At 43.4% G+C, this 17,345-nt stretch overlaps 1 protein-coding gene across 19 annotated transcripts in view; it reads left to right on the top strand.

Annotated features, from left to right (window-relative positions):
* The window catches only part of KALRN (kalirin RhoGEF kinase), a 646,808-nt gene that overhangs the window by 472,014 nt on the left and 157,449 nt on the right, over window positions 1-17,345 (top strand). For 4 of the 19 annotated variants that reach the window (XM_059687626.1, XM_059687625.1, XM_059687624.1 and 1 more), the window contains exon 34: window positions 1,079-2,535. The exons of the other annotated variants lie outside the window; for them this stretch is intronic. In XM_059687626.1, the coding sequence (XP_059543609.1) occupies window positions 1,079-1,141 (63 nt within the window). In that variant the 3' untranslated portion in view covers window positions 1,142-2,535. Of the gene's footprint in view, window positions 1-1,078; window positions 2,536-17,345 lie in introns of those variants that run through there. 19 annotated transcript variants of the gene reach the window in all.

Genomic DNA, 17,345 nt, shown 5'->3' with positions numbered 1-17,345 from the left:
ATCTTGACCTTTTCTCTTGGCCAGCAGCCATTGCTGTTTCGAATATGTCACTCCCCCAATCCCACTAGAAGTTGACTTTCTTGGAGGGACCACTGTTCTTAGAGAAACAAAGATCCGTTACTTCAGATGGCCCAGTAGATGTGGTGTAACTGGCCTGGAACGTGGAAGCTGGGTTTGCATCATGGCCCAGGTGCGCTCACTCTCTCACTCAGGCACCTATTCCCTCAGCTGGCCCAACCAACCCCATGCCCTGGAAAAGTTGCAGATTGCCACATGTCACAGACCCATTACTGCTAAAGATCTACTGCATAAATGGGTACACTGTTCTAAGTTTCTTTCCTCCAGTTGAATGTCATGGCAAGACTTGGTAGGGCATAGGGACCCTAAAAGGGTTGAAACACGAAAACAAAGCAAAAAGGCATAATAAGCACCAATGATCATTGCCACTAGGACTTCATATTTAATGCATCCCTATGTGTATTATTCCTGGCTCTACTGCTTATGGGCCTAGGACAGTGGTCGGCAAACTCATTAGTCAACAGAGGCAAATATCAACAGTACAGCGATTGAAATTTCTTTTGAGAGCCAAATTTTTTATACTTAAACTATATAGGTAGGTACATTGTTATTAACTTAATTAGGGTACTTCTTAGGAAGAGCCACACTCAAGTGGCCAGAGCCGCATGTGGCTCGCAAGCCGCAGTTTGCCGACCACGGGTCTAAGACACTGGGAAGCCACGGCAGGATTGTCCTACAGGGGACTAATGAGAGGAACAGTGTGTGGTTTTGAACCCTAATCAAGCTGGCAAAAGTGGCCACTCAGCGATCCTCATCTGTGTCCTGGGCCTGCCTGGTCTCATCTGAATGGCCAGCCCAAGGAACGCCCTCCCAAGCACTGCTTGCTCCATCACCTCTTCTAAAACCATTGTGTATTTGCCACTCTGTGCACTGGGTCGCTAGAAGTACAGTAGGTTGCACTGATGATGTAACTCTGTTTTCTATAAAGGGCTACGTGATCTCATGCAAATTTTTGGAAAGTCATATGCAAATCACAGAGCCCCGGCCCTTTTCTTAACAGGATGGCAACCTGGCTCCTCGGTGGCACCTGGGACCTGGAGATCCTTTCTCCACTTACGTTTAGCGCGCAGCCTGGGACTTGTCCCTGCAGCTCTCCGGGGTGCCGTGCCGCCGTTGAGACCTCCCACCTGGACTCCCATCACCCACCTCTCTTGAGACTACTCTGGCAGGGCTGGTGTGGGCTGCAGCCTCTGCCCAGAGGGCAACATGTTCCAAGCAAAATCTACCCCCTGGGCTGTGGGCTCACCCCTCAGGGCTCCCTGCTTCTCTACTGGGTGCAATTCGAAATTGCCAATCTTCTCTCCAAAGTCTAAAATGGTCGGACAGTAGGGAACTGTGAGAGGCCTCATGACCCAAGATACTTCCCCCAGCTCCCAGTCTGAACCCCAGGGACCCCAGGCCCTCACTGCCCTAGAGGTCTACGGTGTCAATGGACAAGGTCAATAGAGGGAGGTACTTGTCTCTGGAGTTTTTCTCCAGCTTGACCGTGTCTATTGTCAGTAGCCCCCAATCTGGAAAATGCCATCTCTCTAATCTAGCCTGCTTCCCCGACCTCATGAGAAAGAGGGAGGAGGAAGAGGGATGGTTTATGATAGAGAAGAAGCGGGTTCACTCTAGCTGTCCCCAAACATTGGCAAACATCCCCCAGCAAATGTTCTATCTGCTTCAGCCTACCCCGGTTGTGTCAAGATTTTCTAGTTTCTTCCTAACCTCACTCACTCCCAGGGTCTCTGGTTCAGAGACCTCCCTCCCGACCTCCCGCTGCATCCAGATCACCCTTTCAGGGGGTGGGTGGGAAGTAGGAGAAGAAATAAATTAAACGCTCTGGTGACATGTTGATCGTTGTGGAGACTGGAGGATGGGTATGTGGGCGTTCATTATACCATTCTCTCCACTTTTGTATATGTTCGCAATTTTTCATAATAAAAAGTTAAAGAATAAAAAAAAAGTCCTTCAGCTTCTGAGACTTAAGAGAGAGCCCCAACCCCTAACAGTTTCCTGGAAACCCCACGTTAAGGCAAGAGGCAAAGATAATTCCATTACATATATATGTATATATATATTCATTTTCTAATTTTTTAAAGGCCCATTGCTTTATTTTCAATAGACTAAACCTCATTTCTAAGAGGGCCCAACATTGGGCTCACTCTCCCCAGCTGGGCTATGGGGGAGGGCTGGGTAAAGGGTCCTGAAAATCCTGAAAGTTTACACTTCCATGTGTCTCACAGTCGCACTGTGAGGACGGGGTCTGTTCAGTGTTCTGAACTCGGGGAAGCGCGCGCTCAGTGCAGGTCGTGCTCTGGATTGGCACCTGGCTCAGGAAAGGACTGTCTTTGTACTTGAATTTAAATCCAATGGAGAACCTTAACACGGGCATTTGCATGACTGAGAATTGCTGCTGTCTTTTTTCCGTATGTCACTTTCTTGAATGTGTTCTAATAAAATGATTCTAAAGCAGGCTGTTGATATACAGTGATTTATAAATACTTTCTGTCGAGTGCTGAGGCCCTTAATTTTTTTTTTTTTTTTTTTTTTTTTTTTTTTTTTTTTTTTACCAAGAATCCACCCTGTCCCACTTCCTGGAAAGATCTGTCTAGCTGGGGACAGATGCCCTGAGCATGCGTCTGGCAGGATGGCGGCACCACTGCAGTTACCATCACTAATAAGAATTACGTCAACCACAGCAACGTTGCCTTCTAGTTGCCTAGCAGCAGAATTTATTCCCCAAAGTGAAGAGGGCCATATGCAGTAGATGAGTGTGGTGGGGAGGAGGTGGAGGAGGCAGGGCAGGAACAGGCCTGTGAATCAGTGGACCAGGGAGCAGGGGAGTGGAGAGGGGCGGGTGGAAGGAGAGACAAAGGCAGCGGATGATGGAGAGGCAGAGTTCAGACTCGGCCTGTTCAGTGATAAATCTCAGCACATTCAATGGTAATCAGTTGTTAAACTTCATTTATAAAATTGCACCATGGCAAGTGACAAACCTCAAAAATCTCATTAAGCAAACTGGAAGCTAAAGGAGAAGATAGGTATTCCTAAAGATATCTTGAGAAACACTTTTTCCCCCCAATCTTCATTCCCCTTCAGCCAGACAGGTTAGGCCACCGCCATGGCCTAGTGACAAACTTGGGCTAGTTCTTTGGGAAAGGAGGCATTGTTAGCCTTACAAGGGGTAGCGAAGGCAGAACCAGACAAGGAGGCTTCCATTTACACGCACCTTCCTCATCCCAGAGGCCGGGAATGCCCTTGATGCACGTCATCTCTAGTGTTCACAGCCATCCTGAGAGGCAGGCAGTATTGCTTTCATTTCCAGATGAAGCGCCTGAAGCTAAGGGAAGTAAATAACTTGTGCAAAGTCATAAAGCTAGAAAATTGCAGCTCTGTGATTCAAGTTGGGTCTCTATCCCTAAGACCCTGCTTTCTCAAACCACAGGACTGATGGCCCACTGCCCAGCCTGGCTCTCCCTTGTACACTGCATGGCCCTCACTTTAATGAACTGTGCATCTTCTGTCTGCCTTGGGGGCAGAGGGAGAGGTAGAGCCAGCTCAGCTCTCCTTGTGGTTGGAGATCCCTTCCAGACCAGGGTCTTTGCAACCACATCCATGTGTCTGTGACTTAATAGTGTAGAGCACAGGCTGTTGAGACTGAGATCACCAGTTTGTTCCCATAAGAATTTGCTCACTCATCAAATATTTGATCGCCTACAGTGCTAAGCATCATGAATCATGGGGGCAAATACTTACAGACTCAGCCCCAGGGTTCACAGATCTTACCAGTAGGACAGACATTAATCAGGTGACACATGAATGTAATTACAGCTGGAAGGGACCTTGGAGATCATTGAGATCAACAGATGACACTGAGACCCGGAAATGCTAAGCAATTTGCTCAATGCCATATAGCCAGTTAGAGACAGAATAAGGACTGGAATACAGAACTCCTGATTCTTATTCACAGACAACTCTTTCCCTACCACATCACAGTCTAATCTGTTGCGCACCTATGGACTGCCCCCTAACCCTGGCCAGCCATGTAAACATGTTAATCAATCAGTACATTATCCCCAAACCAACTACGGGAAACCAGACGGCCTATTTGGTAATGCCAAACAGTACAGTGAACCATAGCCCCGAGGATGGCATCTACCAAGCCTTGTCTGCAGGAACAGAGAGGCAAGGCTCCCCTGCTGTAGCCATGCTGCCTGTGAAGGGTGTTCGCAGGTGTTCGCATATTTATTGAGCATCCCTAGGTGGCAGGCATAGTTCTCAGAGCTGAGTAGGGCACACAGCAGTGAGCAAAATGGGCTGCCCTTGTGGAGTGTACACGCTAGCTGGGGGAGACAGACAAGTACATAACACAGCATCTTAGAAGGTGATAAATGCTACAAAGAAAAATAACAAAGGGATGTAGGGTGTGCCCAGGGGAAGGGAAGCATTTTTAGGTAGGGTGGTTGAGGAAAATATCTCCCTGAGAAAATGATGTACTGGGGCATCATTTTATATTCATCCTCTCTCTCTCTCTCTCTCTCTCTCTCTCTCTCTCTCTCTCTCTCTCTCTCACACACACACACACACACACACACACACACACACACACACAGCTGTGCAGTGTGACTTGAAAAGTCCCATAAGCCTTCCTCTACCTCCTTCAGAAAAATAAAGATTTCTCAGTAGCAGATCCCAGAGCCCAATCCCCAGCTTTCCTTTCCTCCTTTGCGCTAACAGTGGTTCTCACACTTGAGCATACATCAGAATCACCTGGAGGAATTGCTAAAGCACAGACTGCTGGGCCACACTACCAGAGTATGTGATTCAGTAGGTCTGGGGTGGATACATGAATTTGCATTTCTAACAAATTCCCAGGTAATGTTGATGCTGCTCATCCAGGGACTACACTTTGAGAGCCACTAGGTGAAGCCATATAGCTGTTAGATCCCTGTAAAAAACAAACTATTATCTGAGTCTGGCCAGTGTGGCTCAGTGGTTGAGCATCAACCTATGAACCAGGAGGTCACAGTTCAATTTCCAGTCAGGGCACATGCCCGGGTTGCGGGCTCAATCCCCAGTGGGGGGCGTGCAGGAGGAGCTGATCGATGATACTCTCTCATCATTGATGTTTCTATCTCTCTCTCCCTCTCCCTTTCTTTCTGAAATCAATAAAAATATTTTTAATTAAACTATCACCTGGAAAGGACACATCCATTCATTAGGATCTCTGGATTTAAAGTAGCTCTCCGAAGAGCAGGATCCTTGAGAAATGCGACTCTTTCCTAACTGGGGTAAATTTCGGAAGCCACAGCCCAAAACCTCCAGGCATGGAGGAGTCAGAGCCAAGGACAGATCCTGAAGAGGTGGTGACAATAGTATTTCATTCCTAGTCTATCAGTGCTCTGCATCTTCATAGCATTTAATACTTTTACAAGCCCTTTGCCCACTGCTCTCTTTGGAGACAGTTAACCTGTTAGGTGGCAGAACAGGTGTCATTATTACATATCATAGATGAGAAAATTGAGACACAAAGACATTACATGGCCTCCCTTGGGCATGAAGAATGAGAACCCCTTGTGGCCTTACACCTTGCCCCGTGTTCTTTCTCCTTTAACACTCTTCATGACATAGCTGGAGCTTTCTCTTAGGCTTCTACCTGGGCCGTTAAAATCTAGGACATAGAGTCACTCTTTGCCTGTCGCTCTGTTCAAAATCCCACTGCTTCAAGCAGATGATTCATATGGGTGATTAATTGCAGCAAACACTAGGCCCTGCATGAGTTTTCTCTGCCACAAATGTATTTTTCCTCTTCTACCGCCAGGTATTGTTCAGAGAAAATGCTAACTCATTTTGGCATTAGCCTAAGCTAGAACTAATCATGAAAGCAAACCTGCTGGGGGAAAAGCACACACAATACTTTCCAAAGACAAATAGAAATGGCATTTTGATTATATGTACCGTTGCTTCCATTCCATTAGTAGAGATAATTGAAGGTTTTCTGTATCACAAAGCACACAGCAAAATGAGAGTGGATTTTGTTAAATGTGATGGCTGGTGAATCCCATTTGCAGGTATTTAAATATACCAGAGAAACATCATGGACATGAAAGATAACTTCCAGCACTTGCCCTTCTGGTTATTTTCTCCACAGTGAGTGAGGTCTCCCACTGAAGCTCGTAGACAGTGACCCAAGGTTACAAGGAGCTGTCTCTCTTCAGCTTCCATACTGTTTTTGACCATCCAGAAGCTTAAAGTTTTCAAAATTTAAAACTGTCCTCATGGGCCCAGCCAGTTCTAGGCTCAGTGGAAAGAGCATCGGCCTGTGGACTGAAGGGTCCCAGGTTTGATTCTGGTCAAGGTCATGTACCTCGGTCTCAAGCTCATTTCCCAGCCCTGGTTGGGGCATGTGCAAAGGCAATCAATCGATGAGTCTCTCTCACATCAATGTTTCTCTCTCTGTCTCTCTCCCTTCCACTCACTGAATATAAATAGAAAAATATCCTCAGGTGAGGATTTAAAAAAAACACAAACTGTCCTCATTGGTCTCTCAACCCATTGATATTCTGACATCTTCCTTTGGCACTACCATTGGGATCCCTCATTGACTCAGTAAACATTTATTAAGCACTTAATGTATACCAAACCCTGTAAGAGCCACTGAACAGGCTACAAAAATAAGCTAGATACAATCCTATAATACCATATAATAGATTCACTCTGTAAATTATGTGGAATAATCAACATGCAAGTGTATTCTAGATGTAAATTATAAACCCTTGTGAGCGTCCCCCCCCCATTTCTATTGTCTGTACTCACTTTGTACTCAGATAAAACTAATTGATGAGTTATGTTAGCTTCAACACAGAGGAAAGACACTAGCCCTGGGAGGAGAAGAGGGGTGAGGCAGAAGCTCTGCTCTGTGGTTGGAGCACACATGGAGATCTGCGTCAGCTGAGGCATGGCAACAATGGGGCAGCGGGACCTAAACTCTGCTGTAGATGTTGATGTTGCACATGTGGATGATAGCAAAATGTGTGAGGGTCATAGAGCTTGGGGGATTAGAAATCCCATATCAATGAAAAATCCAGTGTGAATGTGTTTTTGCTGAGTTTTATATTCCAAAGTGTGCTGTAAAAATGACCATCCCTTAAAAACAAGTAGCTCACACCCACTGCAACACAGGGACTGAACATGTAAGAAAATAGGCTGGATTGGGGGGGGATGGAGTGGGCTGTGGAGGACTCAGTTAGTTGGGTCAGTATGAGAGACTCTATGAGAAGAAGAGATGCAGACGATAGAAAACCCAACAATGTGAGTATGTGTGTGTGTGTGTATGCAGACCTGTACACAAATACACATGCACAGAAAGGTGCTGAAGGCCAGTAAAAAAGACTTTATGAGGATGTGACCCCTTTAAATAAATTCCAAACTCATAATTAAAAAAAAGACAAGTTTAGAAAACCAAAAGCATAGCCATAAAATAAGGGTAAGATTATAGTTCCGGTGACCAAACGGCTGAAGGAATACCACTGACCCACCCGCCTCCCATGAGTGTGCATCAGCTTTCACTCCCCTCCCACCGCAGGCAGCGGCTCAGGCTGGCCCATTCTGCTTTAGGCTGGGCTTTGTGAATGGTGGGATTTCAAGACAGGGACTCGGGGCAGATATGCAGCCGGATCTCAGATCTGTCCTTTGGACCCTATTTCTGGCACCTCTGCAACGTGGAGAGAATTTTCGCAGCACAGGTGCTGTATCCAGGCTTCCCAGTGACCATCAAGGGTGCTAGTGGGATGGTAACATGGCCAGGTCTACAATGGGTGAGTGTGGTCATGGGGAGTGGTAGCCACAGGGAGAATTCAGAGGGTTCAGAAACAGCAGTGATGGGGAGAGGGTCTCTGTGTATCTGCCTTTGAGTTTCTGGGGTGGTAGAATAAGGATGTTATTCTATTTGTAAGGATGTCCAGGAGTTCTGTTGCCTGTTGATGGTGACCTTTTAATGGGCCTTATCCCCAAGCACAGTGTGGAGTTTTTAGATGTGGCTGTGCTGGATTCTGCTGGGTGGGGGTTATGGCACACATCAGGTGAAAGGAAGTATCATGGTGGGGTGGGCCTGACACCTCCTTGATGGAGAAGCAGGGTTTAGATATCACTGGTGTGGCAGCTGTGCTCTGAGAGTGACCCCTGTGCATGGCACTCCAGTGTTGCTCAGGTATCTCCTAGATTTACAAGGACGTGTGTGGGCATCTAGGCCCTGAAAGGAGCAAATTGGTGATAAAATTGATACACAGTTAAGTTCTTTAAGGCCGGTTGGAAGTTAGCAACGTAAATAGGAGGCTTTGTACTTCCCAGATTCTTCTTGCATTTTCATTTGGTATTGGAAATACTGATATAATACCATATATATATATATATTTCTGGGACTATTCAATCAACAAACTTGTTATAGGCCTCAAGGGCAAGCCATCAAAAATTATCTAAGCACGCTCTGTGTACTCTGAAGGCCACACAGGCATGCTTAGAAATAGAATCGGCCATTAAAGGGGAATTCCCTGGCAGGGTCTGCTTGGTTGGTTGGTATTGCAGAATGTAAGTGGTGATAGTCCAGCTTAATGGCACAGCATAAGGTCGCTTCCAGGACCAGGCAGGTGTGTAGCATAGGAGCGGCCATCAATCAGCGTTTCTAACTTCTGAGGACTTTTTCAGAAATTAAAGTGGTAAAGTAATTCGCCCAATAATTCTGATGGTGTTACAAAGATGATTGCTTAGATCACATGCCATTTTCCCATCATGCCCTAGACCTCAGATTTGGCTGTAATTGTCAGAAATCTGGATATCTGGTTTCTTCTGGATTAAATGTCTTGTAAAAGAATGCACATGCCAGCAGAGGTAGGGGTAGGGTGCAGCGGGTTGAGAGAGGATAGTATCAATAGTTCCATTGGACACATTGGACACCAGGGATATCAAAGGTTATGTCCAAAGTAATGGGGTGATTTGGGTTCTAGAGGGTTCCCTCTACTATCAGAGACTATAGGGAAGGCTAACACATCCTCAGAGATCAATAAGAGGGTCATTCGTTCAAAAAACAAGAGAATGGATATTGTTAATAATAGTTACTGTTTAATATCCATCGTGTCATTTATTCATCAACAAATATTTATTGAATATACACTGTGTGCCAAGCACTATGCTAGACAACAACAACAACAAAAAGACAAGAATTTTGACCCCCGTGGAGCTTACCTCCTAATGGGAATGTGGACAAGTAAAATATATAAAATGCCAAATGATGATCCAGGCTATAAAGAAGAATATAGCTGCAGGGATGGGGTGAGGGGAGGACCTGAGTTCCAGTGACAGACATAAGCAGGAAAATAGGGCATAATGAAATTCTTCCAGATGATCTCAAGGCTGATGGTGGTAATGAGGCTGTGAGCGTTGGAGGAGCCCACTCCTCTGCTAGGAGCACAAACAAGGTTTTAGAAATCTGTCTTCATTGCTCCCCAAACTCCCATGAAGACCTGGGGAGGAGAGGTCTTGTCTAGGAGCCGACAGGAGTTCTCGGGTTAGATGGCCGCTCCCCCAAGCTTCATGTCTCCATTGGAGCCAAGAAGGTGCCCAGGAATGTGCCCGGAAGTAAAGGGGGACCGCAGACTATTCCCCCAGCCTCTGCCAGGAGTTGAAGGAAGCCCTTCTGGTACAGGATTAGCCAGGTTAGAGGAATCTGGATTTCATTCAGAGTCATGAGGACCTTACCTGCGGTGTGATCATACATCCCTCCTCGTTCACATGGTTAGATTCTTTATAATAAATCTAGGTATGGTCCAAGAATAAAATGAATCTAAGAACCAAGAGTTTAGGGCAGACATTATTCATAAATCTCTGAAAGCTCAAATGGGCATTGCAGATTCTGAGGAGTGTGATGAGGTATTTGTTTTATCTTTAATTGGTTTAAAATATGAATTCCCTTTGGTCCCCTCGCCTCAATTCCCAGTAGGCTGCAGGGCCCCTCAAGTCCAGCTTGATAAAGGTTCAGAAGCAACAGGAGGAATAGTCGGCAACCATGCCTGGTTGGGGCAAAACCAGTCACCATTACAAGGGCAGAGAGAGTTTCACTTCTTGATCACAGAGAGCAGAGGGCCCCTGGAGACCCAGTAAAGAGGTGCAAGAATTCACATCAGAGTCTTGGGCCCTCGTAATAGATATGTTCAACCCAGACTGCAGGAAGTATGCTGAGTTACAGTTGTAGTGTAAATGTAGCTTCCCCATTTCCTCTTCCCAAACCCCGCTCAGCACCCATTGAACTTAGGCAGCATACTTGGGGTTAAGGAAAAACTGGCTCTCTCCTCCTAGCTGCATCAGTGTATCCTCAAAAGGCAAGTTTTTGAGACTGAAGCCAAGTGAGAGAGGAGCTCAGAATGCCAGCACACACACACACACACACGCACACACACACACACACACACACACCCTTTCATTCATTGTGTAGTTCGTTGTTTCACCTAATGCTAAGCCTTCTCTCTGGAGAAAGACATTGCAACATCAAGGCTAATATTCTGTCATCACTATACAGGAAAATTAGTCTCAAATGGTGTTGTAGCTCCTCCAGAAGAGAGCTGGTGGGGCAAGTTCATTCCAGCTCAGGTCTTGGTCCAGGAGCCAAGTGTTCTAATGACAAACAAAATCGCATTCTCCATGTGGCTGTGAGGAATCAAGTATGGCATTTGGTTATTTTTTTATTTTCTTGGATCAACACATTGGTGCTCAGAAGGGGTGCTCTGGCCATATTTGGTATAGGTCAATCGTCTTGTGGCCTGTCCTAATAAAAATTTGGCTTTGAACATGACTCAGACCTCACTTGTAGAATGCAAAACTTTTGAACTTGCATGTAGATGTAAGCTGGATGAAGAACTAGTAGAGCTCTATGGGAGCATGTCAAAGCATACAAATAATTAGATTTGTCATTGCTACAGAGTAAGTTCCATGAGGGCGGGGTTTCTTGTCTGCTTTTTTCCCTGCTATGTCCCCAGTGCCTATAGTAATGCCAGAAACATACTACGTACTGGAAGTACAGTTGCACAGTATGTAGAGTAAGTGCACTCTCCTCCGTGAGCAGAAATACAGAGAGAAGTATTCTTCCAGTTTTAGTGCGACCGGACTGGGAGGCGAGTGCCTTCATTGCACCATTAGGGGGTGGGAAGGAGCCTGCCACACAGTGTCATATTTAGCAAAAACAAGGAGCATGTGGCTTGATTTTCAAATAATGCAAGATAGAAGACTGGCTTGATGCATGATCTGATAGGCAGAGCTAAAATCTGGAGTCAAGAGCTAGGATTGATACATGGAGAAAGCAACTGAAAACCAAGCAAGGCTCCAAGGCTAATATTCAAAGAAGCAAGTGGACAGTAGAAGCCCAGGTACACAGCCAGGTGTGGGAAACGACTGTGTGTGGTTTGGCCACTAACAATTCAAAGAAGTCTAATAAATGACGGCTCATCTCTCAACACAGTTTTCCTTGTATTCCCTATGGATGAGTGGTTTTTTTAAGTACTACTTGCCTTCTGTAGATCATTTTTAATTAAGAATGACCAAATGGGAAGATTGAAAAAGGAAAAGCACCAACCCAACAGAGCACAAGTCCTCAAAATGAAACAATTGTATGAGAAGTCAAATTTGAAAAATGTCTCTCATTTGGTTTGCTTCAGTGAGTTGGTTGCCAATGAGAATGATTAAAGTTTGAAAGACAGTGTTATTGAAAATGCATTTCTCCTCTCTGCCCTGACCCATCCCCATACTCATGATTTTCATTAAGCATTCCTGAAGCTCCAGGAAATGAAAATGTGAGAATTGATGCATCTCTTGTAAGTGAGCCCAAGAGCTGGTCAGCAATGGGTTGTGATGCCAATTTCCTGAGGGCAAGTGAAGCTGGCTCTCAGCTTAATCTTATTGAGCTTTCAGGCTGTTTGTAAAGTACACAAAAGGAATATGAAATATTGTCCTTAACTAAAAGAATTGTATATTCCACTTGGGAGAGTGAAAATATAAATACTCAAAAGAAAATTCACACTATGTGTGGAAGGAATAGCTATTGCATTAGCCTGAGAGGTCCAAAAGCTATAATGATCTCTCCTCCCTCTGTATCTCTATCCAGTACCAAGGACGAGTCATAGCATGTAATGGCAGTAATCTTCAGGGTTCTGTTTTTTTCTTTTTTAAAAAATAACTAATAATAACAATCATGGTAATGGTAGTGACACAACAATAATAAAATCCAATAGGTCTGCCCAAATTGCATTCAATTTATATATGTCTGTATTTGTCTTATGGCCCCATTACACCTCTGTCTCTTTCTTGTCTTTATTTTTCCTACCACTCTCTCAGTGTTCCTGGCCTCCTACTAATATACATCCCTAAGACAATTTCATCCAGAGAAGATAATGAAAGCAGATATATCTGTCAGAATAAGCTAGGTAATGCTATGGTAACAAACAACTCTAAAAATATTGGTGGCTTAAAACAGCAAGGATTTATTTCTTGCTAACATAACACTACATGTTTATTATAGGTTGGCAGCAGGCTACGTTCATCATATGGAATTAGGGACTCTGGCTAATGGACCAGATTCTAAAGTTGCCAATTTCCATCTCAGACAGACAGTGAATTTTGAAGGATCTTAACCCACAATTAAATGATTCAGTCTGGAAATGGCTCAATATCCATGGCCAAAACTAGTTGCATGGCCCTCCTCACCCAACAGGGGCCAGAAAAACAATTCAGTTATATGTCTAGAAGTCAAAGAGCTAGAAATATTTAGTGAAGATAAGAATCACTATATTAGAAGTTAATATTAACTTGCATTTGCAATTAATTTACATTTCATTGCTAACTCAGATTTTCACATTTTGGATCTTCTCAAGTGGTGTGTGTGTGTGTGTGTGTGTGTGTGTGTGTGTGTGTGTGTGTGTGTGAATTTCAAACAAATACATTGAAGTAATGTCATTCATGTTTAAATCAGTGTTTGCTTTATGTTACTCCCAATACCTAATTTCCACTAGGCCCTGGCCATAATATTGGCCTATCTGTACTCGTTCAGTGCTAATGTCAACATCTAAAGATCAGAAGCCTTCTTGTTCTTGAAACTTTTTCCAGACTTAGGGAACCAATTTTTGAGGGTACAATATCCTGATGACTCTATAGTGACATATCTTAGGGCTTAATTTATTACATTATTTACATGCTAACTGGTAGAGTTCTCTATTGACATCTGGCATCTGACTTTACATAGTGGAGCTGCGCAGTAGGGATGTGAACTTAATCCTCTATGGTAGAGTCACTGACTAATGTGAGAATGTGATTCATGTGCCACTTTGCTCCTGTTGCAAGGAGTGCTATATTATTGCATGGCCTTGTTCTAGAAATCACATGGTTATTCCATTATTAAGGATCTTTGGGTATCACTGGGGAGCCAGAGCAAGCTCTACTGGAAACCACATTCAAATTGTCTTCAGCACAAGGCATTGGACACAAGCAGACCAGGCAAGAAAACACAGAATTGCAATGGGTCGGAAAGAACCCTTTGTTGTCATCAAGAAATTTGGTTTGGGTCTTAATTCTATTGACCAGGTGTATTAGCTTCGAAAAATATTTTAGTGAAATCATCTATCTTATCCAAACCTCAGTTTACTCATTTATAAAATTGGAAAGTAATAGGAACTTACCTCTAAATTGTATTCATGCTTAAACATTCTGTTTTTCTATTACTGACTTAATTGAAACCCAGAAGTCTATGACTTTTAGTCAGAAAAAGTCAATAAGCACACATCCAAAGTAATGTAGAATTTGGAAATGATATTTATAAAAAGGGGGGACAATTTCATATGTAATAATTATCTGCACTGATAAAAGAGACATAGTACTATATGGTCATAATTTTTTTAAAATATTCAGATTTGAAATACAGGCAGAGGTTGTCATAAATTAACATATATTCTTATACATGTATTTACCCATTCCTTAAAAAATATATTGAAACTTTACCATGTAATCAGTTGGGTTACATGAGCAGAGAAAGCAAGGGAATTGAGGACATTGGCAGGAGCCTTACTGGAATCCCAGCTTCATAAAAAGGAAAATGATGAAGGGAGAATGCAAAGGGTTTGGAGAAAGTAAATGGCTCCATGAACAAGAGGTTCCAATGTGGTTAAAGACAGTTCATAGTAAGAGTAATTAAATAAGCAAGTCAGAAGGAAAATAAGGAAAGAAGACCTGAGACTTCTGCTTCTGACCAAGATAGAAACACAAGGACCAGATATACTCTCTGCCTGAAACAACAACAACAACAACAAAAACCAAACCAAAACAAAAAACACAGAAAAAATATAAGAAACTACCATTTTCAAGACACTGGACATCAGACAACAAAGGACAATGTGATCCCTGAGATGAACAAAGATAAGAATTATAGCAGCATATTTCTCATCAAAAACCAGGCAAGCAAGAAGTCACTGGAGCCTCTAAGTGAAGTACTTAAAGTAAAAAAGAAAATGCTCAACCTAAAATTCTATACCCAGTGCAAATATCTCTCAATAACAAAGACAAAAATATATAACAAAACTTCTATATATATAAAAAACTAAAATGCAAAGTGTCCCCTTGGGAGTTTGACTGAGAGACCAGGAGTTGGATCACTTGCTATGACGTGTGCTGACTACCAGCAGGCGGCACGGAATGAAGGAAGGCCCCAACCGGCAGCCAGAAGGTCCCCATCGATCCTGATCACTGGCCAGGCCTAGGGACCCTGCCCATGCACGAATTTCATGCACTGAGCCTCTAGTAGGTAAATAAGAAAGATTTACAGATAAAGAGGAGCATTAAAGAGAATTTAAAATTATGTTTGAAATCCTCAGAGGTAAAGGATAAATATTATATGTGAAACAGAAACAAGTGACTATAAAACAAGACTACACAGAGATGAAGAGAGAATTCCAATTTGGAAAATAGAAGTGGGGAAATTTCTTAGAGCACAACCAGAGAGATCAGAGATGGATGAAAATAATTTTAATAAGAATTTTCAAATACTAGTAAAGTGGGGAGGATGGCAAAAATACATTTTGCCAACAGAATATGACTAAGAATTTTCCAGAAATGAAGAAATATAGAAACATTGCAGTGAAACTAGAGAAAATCAAGAATATAAAACTCTTAAAGTCAAGAGAGAGGAAGGCTTCTCATCTCCTACAGAGACTAAAAAGAGAACAGAGTAAGGGCATCACTGTTCTAACAAAAAATGTTGTGACCTAGAATTCTATGCCCAGCAAAATTATAATTTAAGAGTGAGGGTGAGATAAGGAAATTTTCAGGTATATAAGAACTTAGATATGTCACACATCTTAAGTTTTCACTCTTTTGCAAAAAGAAAATGAACCCAGAATGGAGGAATCTATACTAATAATAGACAAGTATGTAAATTGACCATCCTTCCATGATGCCCACAGCCACTCAGGAGTGAGTATGCAAATTAACCTGACAAAAATGGCGGGCCTGTGGGCAGCGCTCACACGCGCAGGTGCCAAGCAGCTGGGGGTGGGACGGGAGAGCAGACAGAGAGCGGGCAGCTTGGGGGGCTTAGCTCCCTTGGTCTCCCCAGCTTCCTTATCACTGCCATGGAGACTGACAGCAGGGAGGAGGAAGTCCCACCCCCACAGAATCAGCCAGAATCAGCCATTGGTCAGACAGCTCTCTGTGGCCAGCAGAGTGTCCTGTCCTGTCATCCCAGCCTGGGGCAGCTGAAGTTCCCAGTCCTTTTGGTTTCTGCAGCCCCTGGGCCAGAAGCAGAAACCAAGAGTGTGGGGAGCACCAGGAATTCTGGGAATCGTAGTTCTAGTGGCAGCCCCTGGACTGGAAGCAGAAGCCCAGAGCGCAGGGAGCACCAGGAATGCTGGGAATTGTAGTTCTGATGGCAGATGCGTTGTGGGATCTCCTAAACACTAGAGCAAAGTGAGCCTGGAGCAAGTTACTGTTGTGGGTGGGGAATGGAAGGAAAGCAAAGGTGAGAGACATAAGTAAAGTCAGTGTTGAGGAAATATTAAAAGGAAATATTAATATCCTGCAACATCTAGGAAATCTCTACCAATGGAGCAAAGGAAAAAAAAAAAAAAGACCTCTATTACTCTGTGAGCACTAAACCAAACTGGGTTGGGGTCTCAGACAATATGTTCATATGATTGCAAAGACAGAAACTCCTGGATTGGAGAGGGCTCCCCTGAAGACTCCCAGATTGAATAGGGTGCAGGTCAGGCTAAGGGACCCACCCCCCTCCCCCTGCACGAATTTCTTGTACCAGGCCCCTAGTTAGATATAAAAAGATATTGTAAGTTAAAGGCATACTAAAAGTGCTGTGGTCACTATAATTAAACATTGAGTACATCTATATATATAAAAGCCTAAGCAACCAGCCAACTGGCCGGTAGCTATGATACGCACTGACCACCAGGGGGCACATGCTCAACACAGGAGTGGAAACCACAGGCATGGCAACATGGAACAGACTGATTAATCTCAGAGGGAAGTGGGGAGGGGGGAGAGCAAGAAGAGATTAACTAAAGATCTTACATGCATACTAGAGGCCCGGTGGGGTCCCTTGGACTGGCCTGTAGGGATTGGGCCAAGACCATCTCTCCGACATCCCCAGAGGGTTCCCAGATTGTCAGAGGGCGCAGGCACTGGGACAAATCCGTGCACTGGGCCTCTAGTATAATAATAATAAAAAGTATAATAACTGTTTGAAACAAATGGAATGTTCTGAGGGAGAGTTAGACAAGCTCAGATCCTTGTCTGACTTAAGAACAAGATAGAATTAGGAATTAATTTAGACTTTATTAGACCTATATAAATTTGTAAGGACATGTAAGGATAGCCGCCAAAAGAATAGAAATAGAATATATAATTTTGATACTGATAGACAAAAGTGAGGAGAATAAAACAAACTTGATTAATCCAAGAGAGAAAAGAAAAAAAGGAAAAGAGAATTCTCATAGCAAATATAAAATACTAACAAAAAGGTCAGAAAGAAGCACAAGTATGTTGTTAATCACAATAAATGCAAATGGATTTAATGCATTTATTAAAATGCAAATACTTTCCAATTGGATTTTTAATTAAAATTGAGGTATACACTGTGTAAGAGAGATCAAGTCTAAAATAATAATACAGAAAATAGAGTGATGGAAGAAGATACGCTAAACAAATATTGACCAATAGAAAGTTGGTATAGAATTTTTAATGTC

The sequence above is a fragment of the Myotis daubentonii genome, chromosome 3 (genome assembly GCF_963259705.1).
Source record: "Myotis daubentonii chromosome 3, mMyoDau2.1, whole genome shotgun sequence".
In the NCBI taxonomy this organism is placed as follows: domain Eukaryota; kingdom Metazoa; phylum Chordata; class Mammalia; order Chiroptera; family Vespertilionidae; genus Myotis; species Myotis daubentonii.
Note: the sequence above shows the minus strand (reverse complement) of the source record. Positions and strands in the feature narration are given on the sequence as shown.